The 20,447-nt window shown below is 46.8% G+C and overlaps 1 protein-coding gene across 4 annotated transcripts; it reads right to left on the bottom strand.

The window, feature by feature from the left end:
• Positions 1–1,545: 1,545 nt before the first annotated feature.
• Positions 1,546–20,129, bottom strand: PTPN20 (protein tyrosine phosphatase non-receptor type 20). Of its 4 annotated transcripts, none has more exons than XM_081191818.1 (10): positions 19,951–20,129; positions 18,153–18,257; positions 16,530–16,603; positions 12,723–12,829; positions 10,744–10,886; positions 9,546–9,636; positions 7,167–7,504; positions 5,436–5,651; positions 4,346–4,408; positions 1,546–1,850 (listed from the first exon to the last, which is right to left on the bottom strand). In XM_081191818.1, exons 2-10 carry the CDS (start codon positions 18,162–18,164, stop codon positions 1,782–1,784), a joined length of 1,113 nt encoding a protein of 370 aa, XP_081047944.1. In that variant the 5' UTR covers positions 18,165–18,257; positions 19,951–20,129; the 3' UTR covers positions 1,546–1,781. The 4 variants fall into 4 exon arrangements, with proteins under 4 accessions (XP_081047944.1, XP_081047943.1, XP_081047945.1 ...); XM_081191817.1 differs by lacking the exon at positions 18,153–18,257 and adding an exon at positions 17,943–18,087; XM_081191819.1 differs by lacking the exons at positions 16,530–16,603; positions 18,153–18,257.
• Positions 20,130–20,447: the final 318 nt, after the last annotated feature.

Raw genomic sequence — 20,447 nt, 5'->3', positions numbered from 1 at the left:
GACCTTCTTTCTCTAAGCAGTCTGCTTCCAAAACATCTCTCCCGGAAAGGCATCACCTTGGCAAAAGTTTGGTACCAAACCCACAGGCATGAGAGAATCAGCAGACTAGGGCTCTCCTGCCCCCACCAATTCTCCCCAGCAGATGCCCCCAGCCGGGTCATTTCCCCCCTGAGTTTGGAGCACAGCTGGGGGATGATCTTAAATGGCGGAGTGAGCCTGCTAATTCTCCCAGGCAAACGCCCCCAGCCATACAGTGTTGGGAGGGAGACCTAGGGTTGATCACCCAGATTTCTCTTGTGATGGGTAATTTCATTGTAAGGTACACGACAAAGATGTCGTGGATTACATTAGGATAGCCAACCTGGTGCTCTCCAGATGTTTTGGATTCCCATCAGTCCTTACCAACATGGCCAATGGACAGCGATGAAGGGAGTTCATCTCATCTATCACGAGATTATAGACATGGAGAAGTTAGATAGGTTCGGAGGGTTGCTTCATGATTATTAAAAATTTCCATCCCAGAGATTGACTTGGCATGTAGGGGGGGGGGAACCATGTAACTTGAGATGTGTGAAGAGTGGCAAAAGCTATAGCTTTGTGCTGCTGGCTCAGGTACCAGTCCGCTGTTACAGATACTGACTGCAAGTTTGGAAACTCTGGCTCAGTCAGAAATGGCACTTGCACCATTCTCCTTAGCACACCTTACTTACAATAAAAAAATTCCTGATACCTGAAGAAGTGTGCATGCACACGAAAGCTCATACCAAGAACTAACTTAGTTGGTCTTTAAGGTGCTACTGGAAGGAATTTTTTAATTTTGACTATGGCAGACCAACACGGCTACCTATCTGTAACTGACACCTTACTTACGTTATGTACAAAACTCAGTTCGTTCCTTCATGATAATTCATTCTCCCTTTGGAAACTGTGTTGAAATTTCAGGACATGGGCTTTTGCAGGGAGAGTAAGAACATTAATGGCTCTAGTGCAAACCTGGCATCCTCTTGTTTTATCCAAAGGGCTGATTCACAGATTCCCTGCAAAAGCCATTCTAGTTGGGCAGCTAAATTTCAGAAGTCTAGTGTACTAGATGCATACATACATGGCCATTCTGTTATTAAAAGTCAGTCAGCCAGCCAACCACTACTTTTCTTGAATCAAAACACACTGGATTAAAAAGATGAGGTGCCTGTCATTTCACAGTCCTGGTGACAAAAACGTTGTCTCCTGTAACTGCTAAAACACTTTCTCTGTGAGTTTCAGCTTCTACTTAAAGGCCATGTCCTATCACCAGTGATAAAGCGAAGCAGCCAAGGAAGCCTGGGTTTGAGAAGTCATACTTCTCTAGCTTGAATGAGAATGGGGGGCATTGCCATAGGAAACAAGCCACCTCTATTCAAAACATAGCCCCCCCTTTTTCGGGTAGGTGAAGACAGCAAGGTCCTGTGTGGCTTAAAGTCTACTTACTTTCAGCTGCCATTCATCTGAGGGACAGAGCCACGCAGCCATTAAGCCCAAACCATAACAAATACTAGTAGAACTGAATTCAGTTGCAAGCAGATTTTTTTATGGCTAGTTACCAGACATTTGTCTACACCCACTGTGTCAACTTTGCCTGCATAAAGCTTTAGAAATCCATGTTTGTCAAGCCCTGAAACAGGAAAAAAAAATCCTCGCTTGTACAGCTCCTCTCATGGCCATCTCAATGGAAAGAAGTTTCAAGTAACAAGGCGGATCTGAGACAGGTGGCAGCAGCAGAGTGGCTTTGCTTATTGCGCCGGCTAGGAATTCGTGCTCTGAATGTTCTTCAAGACTTCAAGAGCTAGTTCATAGCAAAACATATACTGCTCCTGGGCATGAAGAAGGAAACAGCCAGTTATATTCCTCATCACAGGATGAAAGACAGAGAAAACTTGCTAGGCTCGTGAATGTTCTGGCTCTGGGACAATCTGTGTCTCCCTTCTCTTTCCCAGAGCAGAAACATTTCATTGCTGAGTCTGCAAAGACTCAAGGAATGTGTTACAGCACAAACTTGGCATAACCTTGAGCCAAAGCCTACTTTCTTTTCTACCTGCATTACTCTCGTATTTATAGTTCTCTTTGCAAAGCCACCTCTCCTAATTGAAGCAGATGAGAGAGAGACTATTCAGTGGGGACAATCGCTTGGCTAATGTTTGCCGCTGTAGGATGCGAAACACAAGAGCAGTCAAGTACAACATTCCTAGAGTGAACATGTTTACACATGGGGAGGAATGTTTGTCCAGCCAGCAGGTAAACTTCCTGTTTCCTTCTGGGCTGGGACAGACTTCCTCTGCATGTGACTGGAGGTGGGTGTGGCCTCACCTGTGCAGGTAATGACAAAAGCACAGGGCAGGGCAGCCATCTCTCTCTCTTTCACCACATGCATCGAAGAAACAATATCTACTAAGCCAAAGATGCCCTCTTGGCTTCCAGCCAAGAGAGGACAAAAGGGACTGTCTTTTTATGAGATAGATTCCAAGTGTATGTTACTTCATTAAGCTAAGTCTGCCTTCTGGGATCTGATTGTGAACAGAATGATATGGGAGTAAACTTTTTATACTTTTGTAAAAGACTGTGTTGTCTCTTATATTTTATGAGGGAATAAGGGGGAGATACTAGAACAGTTATTATACAGGCTTTAGCGAGCCTGAGCAAACACATCCATTGCAAAGTTTAAAATAAGGGGAATGTTACTCTGCTGAAATTGTGGAACTTGTTAACACAAGTTGGATAAGGATATAATCAGACAATATATCCTCTCCTGCATCCCTGAACATTCCCACAGCTGCTACAGTACTATTTCGGTTTTAGGTTTTTCCTTCAAATCAGGAGTAGTTCCCCCTGAAGAAGTGTGGCAAACAGAGAGAGAGAGAGATGGGCAAGCTTGCCCCTGCTCACCTCAGATAGACTTGACGTTGCACTGACTTACCTGGAAACAACAACCAGATATAACAGGCTTCATTTCCTCAGCTAATCCAAGGCTCTAAATCAGGGTTTCCCAAACATGGGTCTCCAGATGTTTTGGGGCTACGACTACCACCATCCCTAGCTAGCAGGACCAGTGTCAGGGATGGTGGGAATTGTAGTCCAAAAAACAGCTGGAGACCCATGTTTGGGAAACTCTGCTAAGATAAAGCAAGCAGGACCTCCCCTATTCCTTTGCTAGGGTGTTGTCCTGAAGACCCTTCCCTTTTGAACATTTGCTTTTGCTCTCTAAAAATTACTATACAGGGCCAGTTACAGGTTTTGAAAAATCCAATCACGTCCAACTCTAATGGAACTGAAATCCTGCTCTCTTGGGAGATTAAACGTCCATGCACACACATAATTGCAACATCATTTATTTGGCTTTTCAGGGGATTTGCAATGTTTGGGTCAGGATCCAAGTGGTCACATAAGCAAGAGAGCATGCACTGCTGAGGGGCCAGAAGACACACCCTTTTCATAAATGACCCAAATACGGAAAGGTTCAATGAACCATCAAATGTAATTTTTAAAGGAAAAAATTTGTTCTCTGGGTTTGATTGTTTGATTATTTGATTGTTGTTAGCCGCCCTGAGCCCGGCTTTGGCTGGGGAGGGCGGGATATAAATAAAATTTATTATTATTATTATTATTATTATTATTATTATTATTATTATTATTATTATTATTTCTGTAGTGCACTCTAAAATGATGGAAATGCATCTCCCTGCTAATAAGATGCAGTTAATCTCCCAAAGGGGGAAGTGCTGGGGTTTCAATAGTGTCTAAAAACTGCAGAATTCCTGCTACTCCTTCCACAGAGGAAGTCACCTTTGTTTTGCAGGTTTCAAGAGAGAACAACGTACCATATTTTTTGCTCTATAAGACTCAATTTTTCCCTTCTAAAAAGTAAGGGGAAATGTGTGTGCGTCTTATGGAGCGAATGTAGGCTGCTCAGCTATCCCAGAAGCCAGAACAGCAAGAGGGATCGCTGCTTTCACTGCGCAGCGATCCCTCTTGCTGTTCTGGCTTCTGGGATTCAGAATATTTTTTTTTTCTTGTTTTCCTCCTCCAAAAACTAGGTGTGTCTTGTGGTCTGGTGCGTCTTATAGAGCGAAAAATACGGTATGATACTAAAACAGGCTCCTTGGCTCAGCCTGGATAACCCCCAGCACAAATGAAGCCTAGTTTCTGAGCCACATCCTTGACACAATTGATTGCTAAGGCCTCTTCACAATGGGAAGCAAAAGTAGGCAGCTCCTGCTCCCAGGCTTTGAGAGTCGCTTGTTGTTTTTGCACAAGTAAACCACTTAACTCCATGCAGTTTGTGCAAGGAGACAAGTGAGCTTGATCTCCTTACCTTGGTTTGAATCATGCCGCAGCGCTGTTGCCGCAAATTCGTTACTATCTGCTTGATGTCAAACTGCGGGAATAAAGAAGGCCGACTTATTTGCCACCCTTGGGGACCAGTAGGAGAGGGCAGCTAAGGCCCACGGCAAACTTCTGACAATAATGGGGCAGCCCCCGCAAGAACCCTTCTGAGGCAGGTCAATATTCTTATCCCTGCATTTTAGCCAGGAAGAAGCTGAGACAAGCGTTTGACTTCCTGATGCCACCTGGAGAGTTCATGGCAAATGGGGAGGTTCCTTGGAGGTTTTTAAACAGAGGTTGGATGGCTATCTGTCATGGATCCTTTAGCTGAGATTTCTGCATTGCAGGGGGCTGAACTAGAGGACTCTCGGTGTCAGGAACGTGCCCCCCACCGAGCTCAGCAAAAGAGTCAGGCTCGGAAATTGAGTTGAGTGAAGAAGAGGCTGACTCTGTAGATGAGAACTGTCTGTCTGATTTAGAGAGAGCAGCCCGCGGCCTCTCCTTTCCAGGGAAGAAGCAGTTAGCTCCCAAGGGGAGGAAGAGTTAGAAGTCAGCCAAGGCGTTGCCAGGCAACCAGCAGATAAGCCAGTGTCGGAGGCTGAGTCTTCTGAGGAAGAGGTAGCCCAGTCCTGTAGTCTTAAAACGAGGAGATTAGAAAAGCTTGGAGAGCAACAGAAAGGAAGGAGACGAAAGGCAGAATTTTGGCGTTCTTGTTGGGGGAGGAACGATGAGTCAGACTGAGCAACTAAGATTAATGAGAGCAGAACGCCATGCTCTGAATGTGTTTTTCTTTAAATTAAACTTGTATAAAACTGACGGAGAGTCTTTCGCTGCTTATCAGGCTGCTCGCCTGACAGAGATCATTACTGTACACTCAGAGTCCCATCCAACTCTACAATTCTGTGATTCTACAAAACCAGGAGTCCACAGTTGGGTCTCTTGATTCCGAGATCACCACAACTCCCACCAGTCTATTCAGCCTTTCCCCTCGCCTTTATGTTCTCACTGCCTGTGCACATAGCGAGCATCCCAACATAGCATGCCTGCTAAGGATGGAATGAGGATTTTAGTGAACTTACAGGCATATCTTTCTCAATGTAGCTCAACAGAATATCCACACAAAGCAGCACTCCGCTCCTTCCAATCCCGGCACTGCAGTGAGCGATGATGGGGCCTGACTGGTGGATTTTTCTCATGTATCGGACAAATTTGACAAGATCTTTTGATGATGTGGGAGTGCCGTGGTCTGGCCAGGATGTAAACTGGAGGTGGTGCACAGAGCGCTTCTCAAGTGTCTACAGCAGAAGGAGTCAAAGAATTAGCCGTTACGCAATTAGTCATGGGAAGATTCCCCTTCTCAAATCAGAATTCAGGAAACCAAGCAATTCAGTCAAAATCTGCAGTCTGCGTCCCCTGACGCTACTAACAACACAAAACCCCTATGCAAGCCCTGCTTTTAACAGTCTCTTATTGATAATAATTTTAATACAGTGGTACCTCGGGTTACATACGCTTCGGGTTACATACGCTTCAGGTTACATACGCTTCAGGTTACAGACTCTGCTAACCCAGAAATAGTGCTTCAGGTTAAGAACTTTGCTTCAGGTTAAGAAAAGAAATTGTGCTCCGGCGGCGCAGCAGCAGCAGGAGGCCCCATTAGCTAAAGTGGTGCTTCAGGTTAAGAACAGTTTCAGGTTAAGAACGGACCTCTGGAACGAATTAAGTATTTAACCCGAGGTACCACTGTATTCTGTTTTTAATTTTTGTAAACCTCTTAAAAGTTTTATTACAATCAGTGCTTTTTTCCTGGGGGTACGCATACCTCCAAACATTTTGTGAATCTTTGTACTTTTGTACATTTACTGTATTTATTTTTCCTGAAGTGAACTATAATATGGTGATTTTCATGAGTCAAAATGAGAGTACTCCTAAACATTTTTTAAAGAAAAAAAGCACTGATTACAATTCATTTGTTACGGTAAATAAAATAAAAGTTGTCCCCACCCCCCAGCTGTCAACCGCTGTCTTGGCCTCTTCCCTTTCCACCTACGAGGCAGCTGTGAAGGGACAGGATTACTAGATGCCTCTCTGAGAGGTCTTATATTCCCGCATCTTGAACATTGAAACAGCATTGTAACAGCCAAGGTCACAGGCAACAGGGAAACGTACTTAGGCCAAGGCATTACAAAGCAGGACACAACTCGTTAACAATTCCAAAATGCACATCTTCCAAAATGCTTCCTCCAAAAGGGGAGGATTGAATGCTTTGCCCTGCGCAAGACTGGAAACAATATTATCAGACAGGCAGGCTGGAGGTTTGTGCTGATTTGGCATCACTGAACAGAACAGAGGAAAAATTGGGCAAAGAAAGGCAGCTTAATCACTGTTCTAATGATGCACATAGCTCAACCATCACTTTCCTCGTGCAAACGGAAGAGAAGAAAAATTCAGCAAACAAATATACCGTATTTTTTGCTCTATAAAACTCACTTTTCCCCTCCTAAAATGTAAGGGGAAATGTGCGTGCATCTTATGGAGTGAATGCAGGCTGCGCAGCTATCCCAGAAGCCAGAACAGCAAGAGGGATTGCTGCTTTCACTGCGCAGCGATCCCTCTTGCTGTTCTGGCTTCTGAGATTCAGAATATTATTTTTTCTTGTTTTCCTCCTCCAAAAACTAGGTGCGTCTTGTTGTCAGGTGCGTCTTATAGAGCGAAAAATGCGGTAACTTAATCACTATTCTCATTATGTGCATAGATCACACTTGGCATCTGTGACAAGTCTCTTTCTTGTGCAAACCTGGGCGCCATACCTGTTTCTTTGTAACTTCTATCACTCTAATGATGAAGGAATCTAGGATCTGGTAGTTACTCATTTGCAGCTGAAACTGACTCAGATCCATTAGAGTGTCCTGGGGTGGCTCAGGCCAGTAGCGGTGGCATTTGGATGTTCCTCGCTCCGTTTCTCTTGTTATCATGGCAATGACATTGGATTGGTTTTCCCAGACCATTTGCCAGAAGTCGTTCATGGTGGAAGGGAGAGGCCCCTGGGTGGAGATGTAGAAGAACTCTTCCTTGCCCACTGGCACGCGGATGTAGCTGGCATTGATGTAGCCTTCGGCCTCTCCGAGGGGAACCCGCGTTTTGTCGTCTAGGAAGGAATACAGATGAGCCCTTCCAGGCCTCTAAGCCTTCTCTACAGTCTGCAGACTACACCATGAAATATTTGTTAGAATTCCTTCTCCATTATTGCAGTCATGGGATTGTTGTCTATCACGTGACGGTATATGTTTTGACTCCACAAAGTGGGAAGTGACAGAGACAGGATGTTTGTGTTACTGTGTTCTGTGATGTGGGACTATTGTCCTTTGTTTTCTCTCTCTTTGCTGTCTGATGCTAGAGAGAGAGGGAGCCATGGTGCAGTGCTCCGTGTGTGTTTATATGTAAATAAAGTAGATTAGCCAAAATGCTGAGTTGCTGAGGTCTGTTACGTATGATGCGCAAACCCTGCGGATCCCTAAGTGTGCCGGTGTCTGTTGGCATTGGTCGCTGTGATGTTCGGGCTGAAGAAAGCTTTTGAAGCTCCCGAACGATTGACCAGGAGGGAGAGAACATGCCAGTCAGGCATGTGTCTCTACCAGGGTCCTACTCGAGTGTAGGCTGAGCTCCTGACAAGATTGACATGGGGTGCTTTCTAACAAAATATCCCATGTATCTATTTGTTTACAGCTTGCCCGTGTAGTGCTGTTTTTATCTGTTTCATTGGTCTCGATAGTTGCCTTGGAAGTAGCAATACTGAAGCGGCAGAGTACACCTTTTCTAAACAGACAAACAAACAAACAAACAAACAAACAAACAAACAAAGAGGAACCACTGCAAATAGTGTCCCAATTCCCCTCCAAGACGGAGTATATCATGGCGGAATACAAAACATGGCTGGAAGGTCTAGGAAAATCAACAAGGAGACCGCCTATCTATAGTTTCTTGGTGCAGGTCACCCACCAGATTAACTGAAGGCACTTCAGTCTCAAACCATGCTGGAGCCAGACTGGATTGGGTCCAGAAAATCAGCACCATCCAGGATGAGAGCCTGGAGAAAGAGCTGCAAGTTGGTAAGCTGTAGCTCTCCAGTTGTGTGGCTGGGGATGTACACAGATTAAATCCCTTACAGTTTGGATTTGGATTTGATATCCCGCTTTATCACTACCCAAAGGAGTCTCAAAGCGGCTAACATCCTCCTTTCCCTTCCTCCCCCACAACAAACACTCTGTGAGGTGAGTGGGGCTGAGAGACTTCAGAGAAGTGTGACTAGCCCAAGGTGACCCAGCAGCTGCATGTGGAGGAGTGGAGACGCGAACCCAGTTCCCCAGATTACGAGTCTATCGCTCTTAACCACTACACCACACTGGCTCTCTTAGGGGCCAGGTTCAGAACAAGTCCAGCCTGTTGTGTGCTACTGAGTTACAGCCACACACACAAAACCCCAAAAGCAAGTAAATATAGAATTGTCAGGGAACTGCCATCAGTGCCGGAGGGAGAGAGCAAAATCCAGAGGGATTCCGGAGAGCGCCCCGGGATTGGGAGAGGCAGCCCATCTTCTGGGGAAGAGAATCAGCGTAGCACCAGTGGAGAAGGGGGGCAGATGGGGGAAGCGGCGAGGCGGTCCCACGACTCCTTGACGGGGACCAGCGGGGCGAGTAGAGGTCCTCCGCTGCCTACGCCCTCCTTGCGCAGAAGGCTTTCGCGCAGAGAGAGTAGGAGGAGACTAGGCGTCAAAGAGCTTCTTTGCTGGAAGAAGTTTAAGAAATGCCCACTGATGGATTCTGCCAGCGATTGAGACAGCCACGGGAGAGTGGCTGTCCGGACAGAAAAGGTTCACTCAGGCAACCCAGCCAGGTGTTTGCACCGGATTACGCACGAGCAAGCCCTAGACCCATTACAATAATATACACATGAACTGTAAATTGTGTGTGAGCTATAGAGCTGGTTCCTCATATCAGAATGAAATTGAATTATTGTAATTGTGCAGTGGAAAATCTTATGGCCTAGGTCCAAGATTTAAAATCACAGGTAAATGTTCTAACCAACCCACCACACTCTCTAACCAACTGAGCTGGCATTGAGCAAATTCTGTCCTCATTCATGCATTTTCCTTGCATTCTCCCTAGACCGCCACAGAGACAATTCCTTACATGGGAGGATATCTCGGTATCTGTTCTTTTCCCGGTTTTCTGCTGCTGCAGCAATCTGGCAGTCATCGGTTGGCTTCATGTGCTCTAAGCTCTAAAAGAAAGGTAAAATTCAACATCTTTCATTTGCAGAGACATGAGTAGGAGTATATATGTGGCGGTTTTATGTGTGTGCATTCAGTGAATCCATTTTTCCTCTCTTTTTTTGTAAGAGATAACCCATCTGATTCATAGCTAGCACTCATGTCTAAAGGTAAAGGTAAAGGGACCCCTGACAATTAAGTCCAGTTGCGAACGACTCTGGGGTTGTGGCGCTCATCTCGCTTTACAGGCCGAGGGAGCCAGCGTTTGTCCGCTTCCGCAGAAAGTTTTTCCGGGTCATGTGGCCAGCATGACGAAGCCGCTTCTGGCGAAACCAGAGCAGCGCACACAGAAACGCCATTTACCTTCCCGCCGGAGCGGTACCTATTTATCTACAGTGGTGCCTCGCAAGATGAAATTAATCCGTTCTGCGAGTCTCTTCGTCTTGCGGTTTTTTCGTCTTGCGGAGCACGGCTATTAGCGGCTTAGCAGCTTAGCGGCTATTAGCGGCTTAGCGGCTATTAACGGCTTAGCGGCTATTAACGGCTTAGCGGCTATTAACGGCTTAGCGGCTTTAAGAAAAAGGAAACAAACTCGCAAGAACTCTCAAGACGTTTCGTCTTGCGAAGCAAGCCCATAGGGAAATTCGTCTTGTGGAACGACTCAAAAAATGGAAAACTCTTTCGTCTTGTGTGTTTTTCGTCTTGCGAGGCATTCGTCTTGCGAGGTACCACTGTACTTGCACTGCGTGCAGAGCAATGGGAGCTTAACCCGTCGTGGGGATTCGAACCGCTGACCTTTCGATCGGCAAGTCCAAGAGGCACAGTGGTTTAACTCACAGTGCCACCCGTGTCCCTAGCATTCATGTCTACTAAACCTTAAATGTTATTAGAATTGTCATGGTGTTTCTAAGCATCTAAACTGGAGTTTTCTGTACCTTCTTCCAGAAACAGAACACATTTTTCTCTCAGTATTTCAGAGATACTTTAAATCATGAGCAGATACGGGTACAGACTGCACCGTAACAATACTGGTACAATTGACTCATAATGGAGGAAAATAATTCTGCTTATTGCTGCTGAAATAGCAACACTCGGGCCTGAAGAAGTAGAGCACTCACCACATATTCCTTCAGAATCTCTTCCTGTTCAACCTGCTTTTGAAGCTTCTGGATTAGATTTTCAGTATTACAGTTTGAACCGCTTTTCCTTTGCGATATCTGTGACATTTCAGCCAACTCTTCATCACTGACAAGTGTCGCCCCTATCGGATCGATATAAAAGGAATCGTTTGCTTTTGGTTGGGGAGGTCTGGCGGACAGGACTCTCCACAGAAAGGTACCTGTCTATTCCCAACTCAGCCAAGGCCCTATGGTACAAGGTCTCAAAGGCTGCTATCCTGACCTTATAGGACATAAGAAGGGGGAAGAAGATACTCCAGTCATGATGTGCAACTATGCCATCATGGGAGCATTACCTGAGATCAGGTATTTGCTACAAGTTATTTTCTGTAGATGCTACTACACAGTCAATTCAAATGTCAGGGAGATAAATAACTACAGTATACAACTTTTAGAATACAGTGGTACCTCGGGTTACATATGCTTCAGGTTACATACGCTTCAGGTTACAGACTCCGCTAACCCAGAAATAGTGCTTCAGGTTAAGAACTTTGCTTCAGGATGAGAACAGAAATCGTGCTCTGGCAGCGTGGCAGCAGCAGGAGGCCCCATTAGCTAAAGTGGTGCTTCAGGTTAAGAACAGTTTCAGGTTAAGTACAGACCTCCGGAATGAATTAAGTACTTAACCCGAAGTACCACTGTACATCTAAAGCCAGCCCTGTACAGTGATACCTTGGTTTTCGAACAGAACGTGGCTTCTGATTGGCTGCGGGAGCGTCCTTCAGCCAATGAGAAGCTGTGGAAGCGGCGTTGGCCATTCGGCTTTCGAAAATCGTTCGAAAACCGGAACACTCACTTCCAGGTTTCGATCGTTCGGGAGCCAAGGCGTTCGGCTTCCAAAGTACAACTGTAGAGGGAAGTTTTAATGTTTGGCTTTACAGTGGTGCCTCGCAAGACGAAATTAATTCGTTCCGCAAGTTTTTTCTTCTTGCGAGTTTTTCGTCTTGCGAAGCACGGTTTCCCATAGGAATGCATTGAAAATCAATTAATTCGTTCCTAGGGAAACCGCCTTCAGACCAGGTCCGGGGACAGTCTGTCCCCCGACCTCTTCTGAAGGCTGGGGGGGGGGGAACAAGGGCTTTTCTTTCCACTGCCAGCCTTCAGAAGGCTGTTCTGAAGGCTGGCGGTGGGAAGAAAAGCCCTTCTTCCCACCTCCCGCCCCGCAAGCTCCGGGGACAGGAGGGCTTTGCTGCCGACCGCCAGCATTTTAAAAGCCCCTGCTGTCCCGGGGCGATTTTAAAATGCTGGCGGGCGGGAGCGAAGCCTCCGCTGTCCCGGGGAGATTTTAAAATGCTGGGGGTCGGCAGCGAACGCTTCGCTCCCGCCCGCCAGCATTTTAAGATCGCCCGGGACAGCAGAGAAGTCTCTGCTGTCCCGGGGAGATTTTAAAATGCTGGGGGTCGGCAGCGAACGCTTCGCTCCTGCCCGCCAGCATTTTAAGATCGCCCGGGGCAGCGGAGAAGTCTCCGCTGTCCCGGGAAGGCAGGCGGGGGGGGGGGAGCAAAGACTTTTGCCCCCCGCCGGCCTTCAGAAGAGGTCCAGGACCTCTTCTGAAGGCCGGCTGTGGGCGAAAGTCTTTGCTCCCGACCGCCAGCAATTTAAAACAGGTCCCCGGAGACTTCCCTATGGGCTTTCGTCTTGCGAAGCAAGCCCATAGGGAAATTCGTCTTGCGAAGCGCCTCCAAAACAGAAAACCCTTTCGTCTTGCGGGTTTTCCGTCTTGCGAGGCATTCGTCTTGCGGGGTACCACTGTATTATGCTTTTATGTTTGTTGGAAGCTGCCCAGAGTGGCTGGGGCAACCAGTGTACTACTACTACTACTACTAATAATAATAATAATAATAATAATGGTGTTGCTTCAATGAGACCAAAAGGTAAATGAGGTTTATACCAGCTGATGCAGATATCTATGTAGGTACCTCTGGGCAGGGTAGACAGTCTCTTGGCTACGTCTTCATCTTCACTCACGTAGCCCTCTGATTCTGTTGTTTCCATTTTCTGTGTTTCAAGCTTGTTTTTCTGCAGGCTGTAGAATGACGTTATTCACTTAACATTCTATATTGGAAATGGCAGAAACCGCTACCACGCGGCAGTGCTAAAGTTAAACAGCTTCAAAGCACCTGTCTCACTGTTTTCTTTCTCTTTGCTGATTACCGCACAGAAATGCGGAGTCCCCTGTTGCAAGCTACACCTTTACCCCAACTTCTTTTGCACCAGGTGGAAGCTACGTGTCAGTCCAAACTCCTGCTCAGTGGTTTACGAAGCAGTTTCTTTTAAAGAACATGGCACAACTTGAGCGTCTTTGCTGCTCAGATCTGTGAGCGAGAATGATGTGGAAGCTTTCGTTGGTCTCAGATCAGGCTGTTAAAATTATTTATTTGGCACTCCATAGGGTCTCTTGCAGTACTCCTGTTTTTGGCCATGCTTAATTCCTGCCCAACATGCCTCTGGTCCCAGGTCCAGCAACTTCTGGTACTTCAAGTCCCAACATATTAGAGCGAAGTGACATTTTATTCTGCTGTTCCAAGTCTACATCGTATCATTAATTAGTGGCCACTAGCCTAATGGTAAATATAAAATGAACGCGTGGCTTTTGTGTAATTTTCTGTAAGCCATCGAGGTATTTTTCCTATCAGAAGATGGGGAAGAACGCTCATCATTCTCCAGATGTTTAGCCTGGGGAGCCTTAATTTAAATCCCAGCTACTAAAAGTAAAACACAAATTCTTAATAATAATGCTTAGCACTTCCATAGTGATTCTGAGGATTCACAAAGTTAGAAGGCAACCCAGGGGTCATCTAACTCAACCCCCTGCAATGCAGGAATCACAACTGTCAGGGAACTGACATTGGAGGGAGAGGCGAAGGGGAGGCTCCCAGATGATGCTGGCGAAGGACCCAGCAGCAGGGGGAGAAACAGCTCAGTAGAGGGGGAAGCCATTCAGCGCAACACCAGGGATGAAGGGGGGCAGACGGGGGAATTGGAGAGAGGGCTCCAGGGCTCTTCACTGGACATCAGTGAGGAGAGCCCAGGTCCTCCGCTACCCACACCTTCCCTGCGCAGAAGACTCCCGCGCAGTGAGAGGAGGAGGAGACTGGGTGTCAAACAACTTTTATGTTGGAAGAGGTTCAAGAAACGCCCACTGACGGATTCTGCCAGTGACTGAGACAGTCACGATGAGAAGGGGCTGTGCAGTCAGAAAGGTTTAAACTGAGAAAGGCACCAGCTTACGCACGAGTAACTCATACCTATTACAACAACTAAAGCTTTGCTCAGGAGTCACCAATGTTTTTGGGCCAGTGGGCACAAGTGGAATTTTGAGAAAGTACTGTAGGCACCAGTCACAAAATGGCAGCTCTTGGGGCCTGACAAAACACAAAACGAGTGAGTACAGACAGATCCCCATCTGCGTTACCTTCCGAGGCATCTCGTGCCTGTGTGAAATTGCGTATAATTGAAACCCATTGAAAAAGCCTGCAAACACCCCATTCTTTCCTGCCCTGCCCCAGGTTATGTCCTTTTAGTGATGTTTCAGTGACGCCTTTGTGACATTTCTGGGTCACTTCTGGGTTCAGTGTGATGTGCATATACACAGCTACACACCTACTGAATGCACATTAACTGGGGTGGGGGCGCTACCTGTACTGTGACGATTAAACTTTCTCCTAATGTGTTTCCAAACTAACAACCTGTTTAATTTCTGCCTGCCACACAGCTCCTAAAGGCACAGGAACGTTGTTTTCCTCAATAGTTAAAGGTAAAGGGGCCCCTGACCATTAGGTCCAGTCGTAACCAACTCTGGGGTTGCGGCGCTCATCTCGCTTTATTGGCTAAGGGAGCTGGCTTACAGCTTCAGGGGCATGTGGCCAGCATGACTAAGCTGCTTCTGGCGAACCAGAGCAGCACAAGGAAACGCCGTTTACCTTCCCGCCGGAGCGGTACCTATTTATCTACTTGCACTTTGATGTGCTTTCGAACTGCTAGGTTGGCAGGAGCAGGGACTGAGCAATGGGAGCTCACCCCGTTGCGGGGATTCGAACCGCCAACCTTCTGATCGGCAAGCCCTAGGCTCTGTGGTTTAACCCACAGCGCCACCCGCGTCCCTCAATACCAACCCTAAACCAATGCCGAGGCTGCCATCCTTTACACACTTACCTGGGAGCAAGCCCCATTAAACACAGAGACTTCCTTCTGAGTAGCCATGTATACCATTGTACTGCAGGTTAAAAATATGGGAAATTCTCCATGAGTGCCTGGTCTCTATCTCATGTACTGCATGAGAATTTCCTAAGCCTCTTTCGGCTTCTGGCGGAGAGGGGGAGATTCTTTTAACATTTGCCGATGTTTACTGTGTAGTAGAACTTGCAGAAAATAACTCCTTGGGAGTATCTGATCAAACCCAATGAAATATGCATCCTAGTTGCCGGAAAACAGGGCAAACTACAGAGATCCCTTGGACAAAAATAGGAAGAGATACAGTGGTGCCTCGCAAGACGAAATTAATCCGTTCCGCGAGTCTCTTCATCTTGCGGTGTTTTCGTCTTGCGAAACATGGCTATTAGCGGCGTAGCGGCTATTAACGGCTTAGCGGCTTTAAGAAAAAGGAAACAAACTTGCAAGAACTCGCAAGACGTTTCGTCTTGCAAAGCAAGCCCATAGGGAAATTCGTCTTGCGGAACGACTCAAAAAACGGAAAACCCTTTCATCTAGCGAGTTTTTCGTCTTGCGAGGCATTCGTCTTGCGGGGCACCACTGTACTGTAAAAGTGCACTGAAGGGGAGGGGCAAACAACAGCTCTTTTGTACCCCAGGGTTTACTGTTGCTGGTGTCCAACAACTCATTTGTCCATCAGAGCTCCGACTTCACTCATTGGCTAAAAACACTGAGAGTGGGAGAAGCCAGGCTGTCTCAATGAGCAAAAATTGCTTAGGATTGTGCCTGGTCTCTGGCAATGCCCTCTTCCAGAAAAGAGCTTTCAGCACTTGGCATGGAACGCCTGGCAGTGGCGACCAGGGTAAAAAAAGTGGCCTTCTCCCAGACAGAGGAGAGATAGGCTGCACCCCTCCGTCTGGGGAAGCTAACTCTCACAGGAAGGGTGCTGTCTAAAACATCTTCAGGGGAGCACCCAGAAAGGTGTCTCTGTAAGATAGAACAACACAAACTGAAAAGTGTGGAAAGAGGTCAAAAGGCAGGAAAAAAAGGAGGATAGTGCTGCAGAGGTGCTTCTGGGGTGGTGCTTGTGTGTCCTGTCAAAAGGCTTAAATAATTGCTTAAATAATAAAAGGTAAAGGACCCCTGGATGGCTAAGTCCAGTCAAAGGCGACTATGGGGTTGCAGCGCTCATCTCGCTTTCAGGCTGTGGAAAGCCAGTGCTTTCCGGGTCATGTGGCCCGCAGGACGAAACCACTTCTGGCGCAATGGGACACCGTGATCGAAACCAGAGCGCACGGAAACGTCGTTTACCTTCCCGCCGCAGCGGTACCTATTTATCTACTTGCACTGGCGTGCTTTTGAACTGCTAGGTTGGCAGGAGCTGGGACAGAGCAACAGGAGCTCACCCCATCACACAGATTCGAACCACTGACCTTCTGATCAGCAAGCCCAAGAGGCTCAGTGGTTTAGACCACAGCACCACCTGCTCCTCGCTTAAATAATATGATGCAGCTGGCAGAGAATATACCTGTATTTTATGTGTGGTGATGGATTCAGGTGTGCAAGAACCATACCTGCCTGAAATAACCTCCGATTTCCCGGGTTCATCCTTTCTTTTGAGAGGAGGGCTGCACTTAACATCTGTAGCCTAAGAAGAACAACAGCAAACTTGGTGAGTGATCTGAAACAAGGGCAATTGGAAATGCTGTTAAGAGATACAGAAGACCATAGACGCATGGTGAGCTCTGGAGAGCTACTCAGAATATCTTCCCATTGAACCCAGGCTGAGGATGAAGGATAGATGTGTGGATGTCTTCTTGAATGCAGCATTGGCTCCTCTGTGCCTACAAATAGCAAAAGGCACATTTTCTCTGCCCTCGGGCCTCTGCACCTAGCTGATCGCTCAACTATCTCTCAGCATATGGAGACTTGCCTTAACCTTTGAAAAGTAAACCAGCCACTATTATATTATATGTCGCTGTTTTACATGCTGATTGCATACCCTCCAGCATTTCTTCGATGAAAATAGTGGTGTCCTATATAATAATAATAATGATAATAATAATTATAATACCTTGCCCATCGGACTGGATTGCCCCAGCCATTCTGGGTGGCTTCCAACGCATATAAAAACACAATAAAACATTTTTAAAAACTTCCCTATACAGGGCTGCCTTCAGATGTCTTCTCAAGGTTGTATAGTTACTTGTCTCCTTGGCTCGAGGGTCGCATAACTCCACACCCTCCAACATTTCTCTGATAAAAATCAGGATGTCTTAAGGAAGACTGGGACATTCCAGGATCAAATCAGAAACCGAGATGGCTTCTGTAAATCCGGGACTGTCCCTAAAAATAGGGACAGCTGGAGGCTGTGTGATTGTGATTCTCCAACTCTGAAAAATGTTTTAACATTCATTTCCCCCCTATACTTTTTTTTATGCTGTGAACTATCCTGGGCTCCTTTTCAAGAGGAAGGAAAGGATATAAAATTGATTTTAAAAAGCCCTTAAGCTGGCATAAATAGAAAGCAACAAAACAGGAAAGAACAGGAAAGAACATTACCTGAATAGCATATTGTAGCCCAAATGTAGGCGACTGCTGGATAATATGGTGCTATAGTCCTGTATAGAATCTTCATTTAAATTCCACTTCCAGCTAGCTACAGAAAAGCAGTGCCTCAACAGCCCTAAATTACTCTAGCATGCAGGCAATCCTAAATTACCTTTGGCTGCAATCCTATGCACACTTACTTGGGAGTAATTTCTATTTAACATACGGGGACTTATAAGCAGACATGCAAAGGTCTGTGCCGCTAGAAACCAGCAGATTGCAGTTTCATTTCTAACAACGGGTACATTTCTGATTGCTGTTTAAAACAAAAGCATTTATATTTTTTTGCATTTTATAAACAGGCTAAGAAGTACAATTTAAGTTACACACAAACATTTAAGAAAGTAAACGTTGCACTTATTCTAAAGCACACTCACCCTGCTTCCCTTTTTGCTCTTCTTTTTGTGGAAAAGGTTCCATGGCCGCAGCATTTCTGGAAATGTTATCTGTGGGCTACATGCAGCATGTTATCACCACCACTGAGGCAAAGAGCAAGAGATGGGCCTGTTTCATTTCACCAAACTGTATTGAAGAAACAACAGACAAGTTAGTAATTTGCTGGAAAAGAAGTTGCAGCCATTCCTCACCTTGCTACACATTTGACTGGATTCTTCCTGGTCTTAGAAAGTGATCCTTTGCTGTGCTCCTAGGATTCCCAAGTAACCGTGTTCATCCAGGCATACGAATCCATACTGAGCAAAAAATAAAAAAATGAATTTCTGTGGGAGACCCTTAGGACCTGTATGTTAACAGAGCAGAAACTGTATAAGCAAGGTTTCCCTTGCTACGTCAAGACAGAAGCCACAACTAGGGACACGAGTGGCGCTGTGGTCTAAACCACTGAGCCTCTTGGGCTTGCCGATCAGAAAGTCGGTGGTTCGAATCCCCATGACAGGGTAAGCTTCCGTTGCTTTGTCCCAGCTCCTGCCAACCTAGCAGTTCAAAAGCACGCCAGTGCAAGTAGATGAATAGGTATTGTCGCAGTGGGAAAGTAAATGGTGTTTCCGTGTGCTCTGGTTTCCTTCAGTGTTCCATTCAACCAGGAGCAGTTTAGTCCTGCTGGCCATATGACCTGGAAAGCTGTCTGTGGACAAACGCCGGCTCCCTCGGCCTGAAAGCGAGATGAGCGCCACAACCCCGTAGTCTCCTTTGACTGGACTTAGCCAGCCAAGGGTCCTTTACCTTTTTTGTTTTTTAACCTTAGAAGCCACAATGGAGAGAAAAAGCAGCATCTCATGCAGTCCAGATGAAGAATTTGTCCCTCTAGAACAGGCTTTCCCTAACTTGGGTCTCTAGCTATTGTTGGACTACAATTCCCATCATCCCTGGCTAGAAGGACCAGTGGTCAGGGATGATGGGAATTGTAGTCCAAAAAAACCCAACCAACCAACCACAGCCTGCTTTAGAATATGCAGTGCTCACTTGCTAAGGCATTAGTGCAGTGTTTCCCAACCTTTTTTGGGCAAGGGCACACTTGTTTCATGAAAAAAATCTCGAGGCACACCACCATGCCAGATGGGGAAAGGTCACTTTTTACTTATGTAAAAAAAAATAAAAAAATAGTAACAGCATAGAAGGTAATGGTTAGGCTAGCATCCCTCTTCCAAATATGCTAGGTTTTTATTTGCAGGGACTGTTCTACATGGGAAAGCATTCAGCACTGTCATTCTCCCATCTGCCATCTGAATTGGTACTATTCTGGGTCAACTTACTCTGCTGCATGTGTAGATGAAAATGGCACCAAGTGTGGGGGAGGGGGCAGAACAGGTTTCAGATACAGGATATTAAGCATACACGTACTTCAGATTGAACTGGTTGCTTGCTTTGCAAGTTTTCATTTTCCAAATGACTGCCTTGGCAAGCGCAATACCTACCAGGCTCAACGCCGGTCTCGCGCTGCCGCTTCCCACGCTCTCAAGGACCCGGGAGGAGGAAGGCGTGAAGGGAATCCCGAAGGCGTGAAAACCTCGCGCATGCGCAGGCCTTCCGCCTGCGACAGCCCAGTAGGCCGGCCGAAGCGAGCGGCGATGGGATGTGGGAGGGAGCTCGCTCGCCGCCCCGCGTGTGCCTATGTGGGGCACGTTACAGCCCCGTGACGTCAGCGCCACGCAGGCAGCCAGGCAGGCAGACGGCGAGAGCCCCGCGCTGGGCGGCCTCTCCTCGCCGCCGCCGCCCCGCCTCTCGCTGCCCGACTCGCCCGCCTCCCTCCCACGGCACACCAGGCAACGTCTCGCGGCACACTAGTGTGCCGCGGAACACCGGTTTGGAAACACTGCATTAGTGTAGCAACGCTTTAAAACAGGCAACATGCACTCCTGGGTGTTCTAACTTCCAGTTATGAAAGCAAGCCTTCCCAACGTGATCTTTAGAGAAAAAGGGCACAACCTCATATAGAAGGCAGTCTGCACAGTCCTCCTTCAGTTCAGAGGGATGTTAACTTAGGAAAGCCTCATGATCAGCCGTGGATGTAGTCTGGTATGCACCCCACAGATGGCCCAGATGCTCCACCTCTTCACAACATCCTCCGCAACTGCTTCCCCAACTGTCACAGTTCCGGTGTAGAACCTTCTGCCTATGACTCTGTGATGTCACACAAACTGAGATTGCACATCTCTCTCTCTCTGGGGACAAGCACAAACTACACGCAGCAGGGAGGAAGCTCACAACACAGCCTGGCGTGTTCTATTATAACAATAAGCAATAATCTACATGGGATCTGTTCCTGTCAAACAGGGCAATCTTCTTAAAATACCACATGGAGGCTAGCCCCCGGGCCTTAGTTTGCCTATCCCTGTAAGAACAGTTTCAGGTTTAGAACAGACCTCCAGAACGAATCACCGTATTTTTCGCACCATAGGACGCACTTTTTCCCTCCTAAAAAG

Source organism: Podarcis bocagei, assembly GCF_964188305.1.
Source record: "Podarcis bocagei genome assembly, chromosome: 4".
Taxonomy (NCBI): domain Eukaryota; kingdom Metazoa; phylum Chordata; class Lepidosauria; order Squamata; family Lacertidae; genus Podarcis; species Podarcis bocagei.
This window is presented reverse-complemented; position numbering and strand designations above follow the sequence as displayed.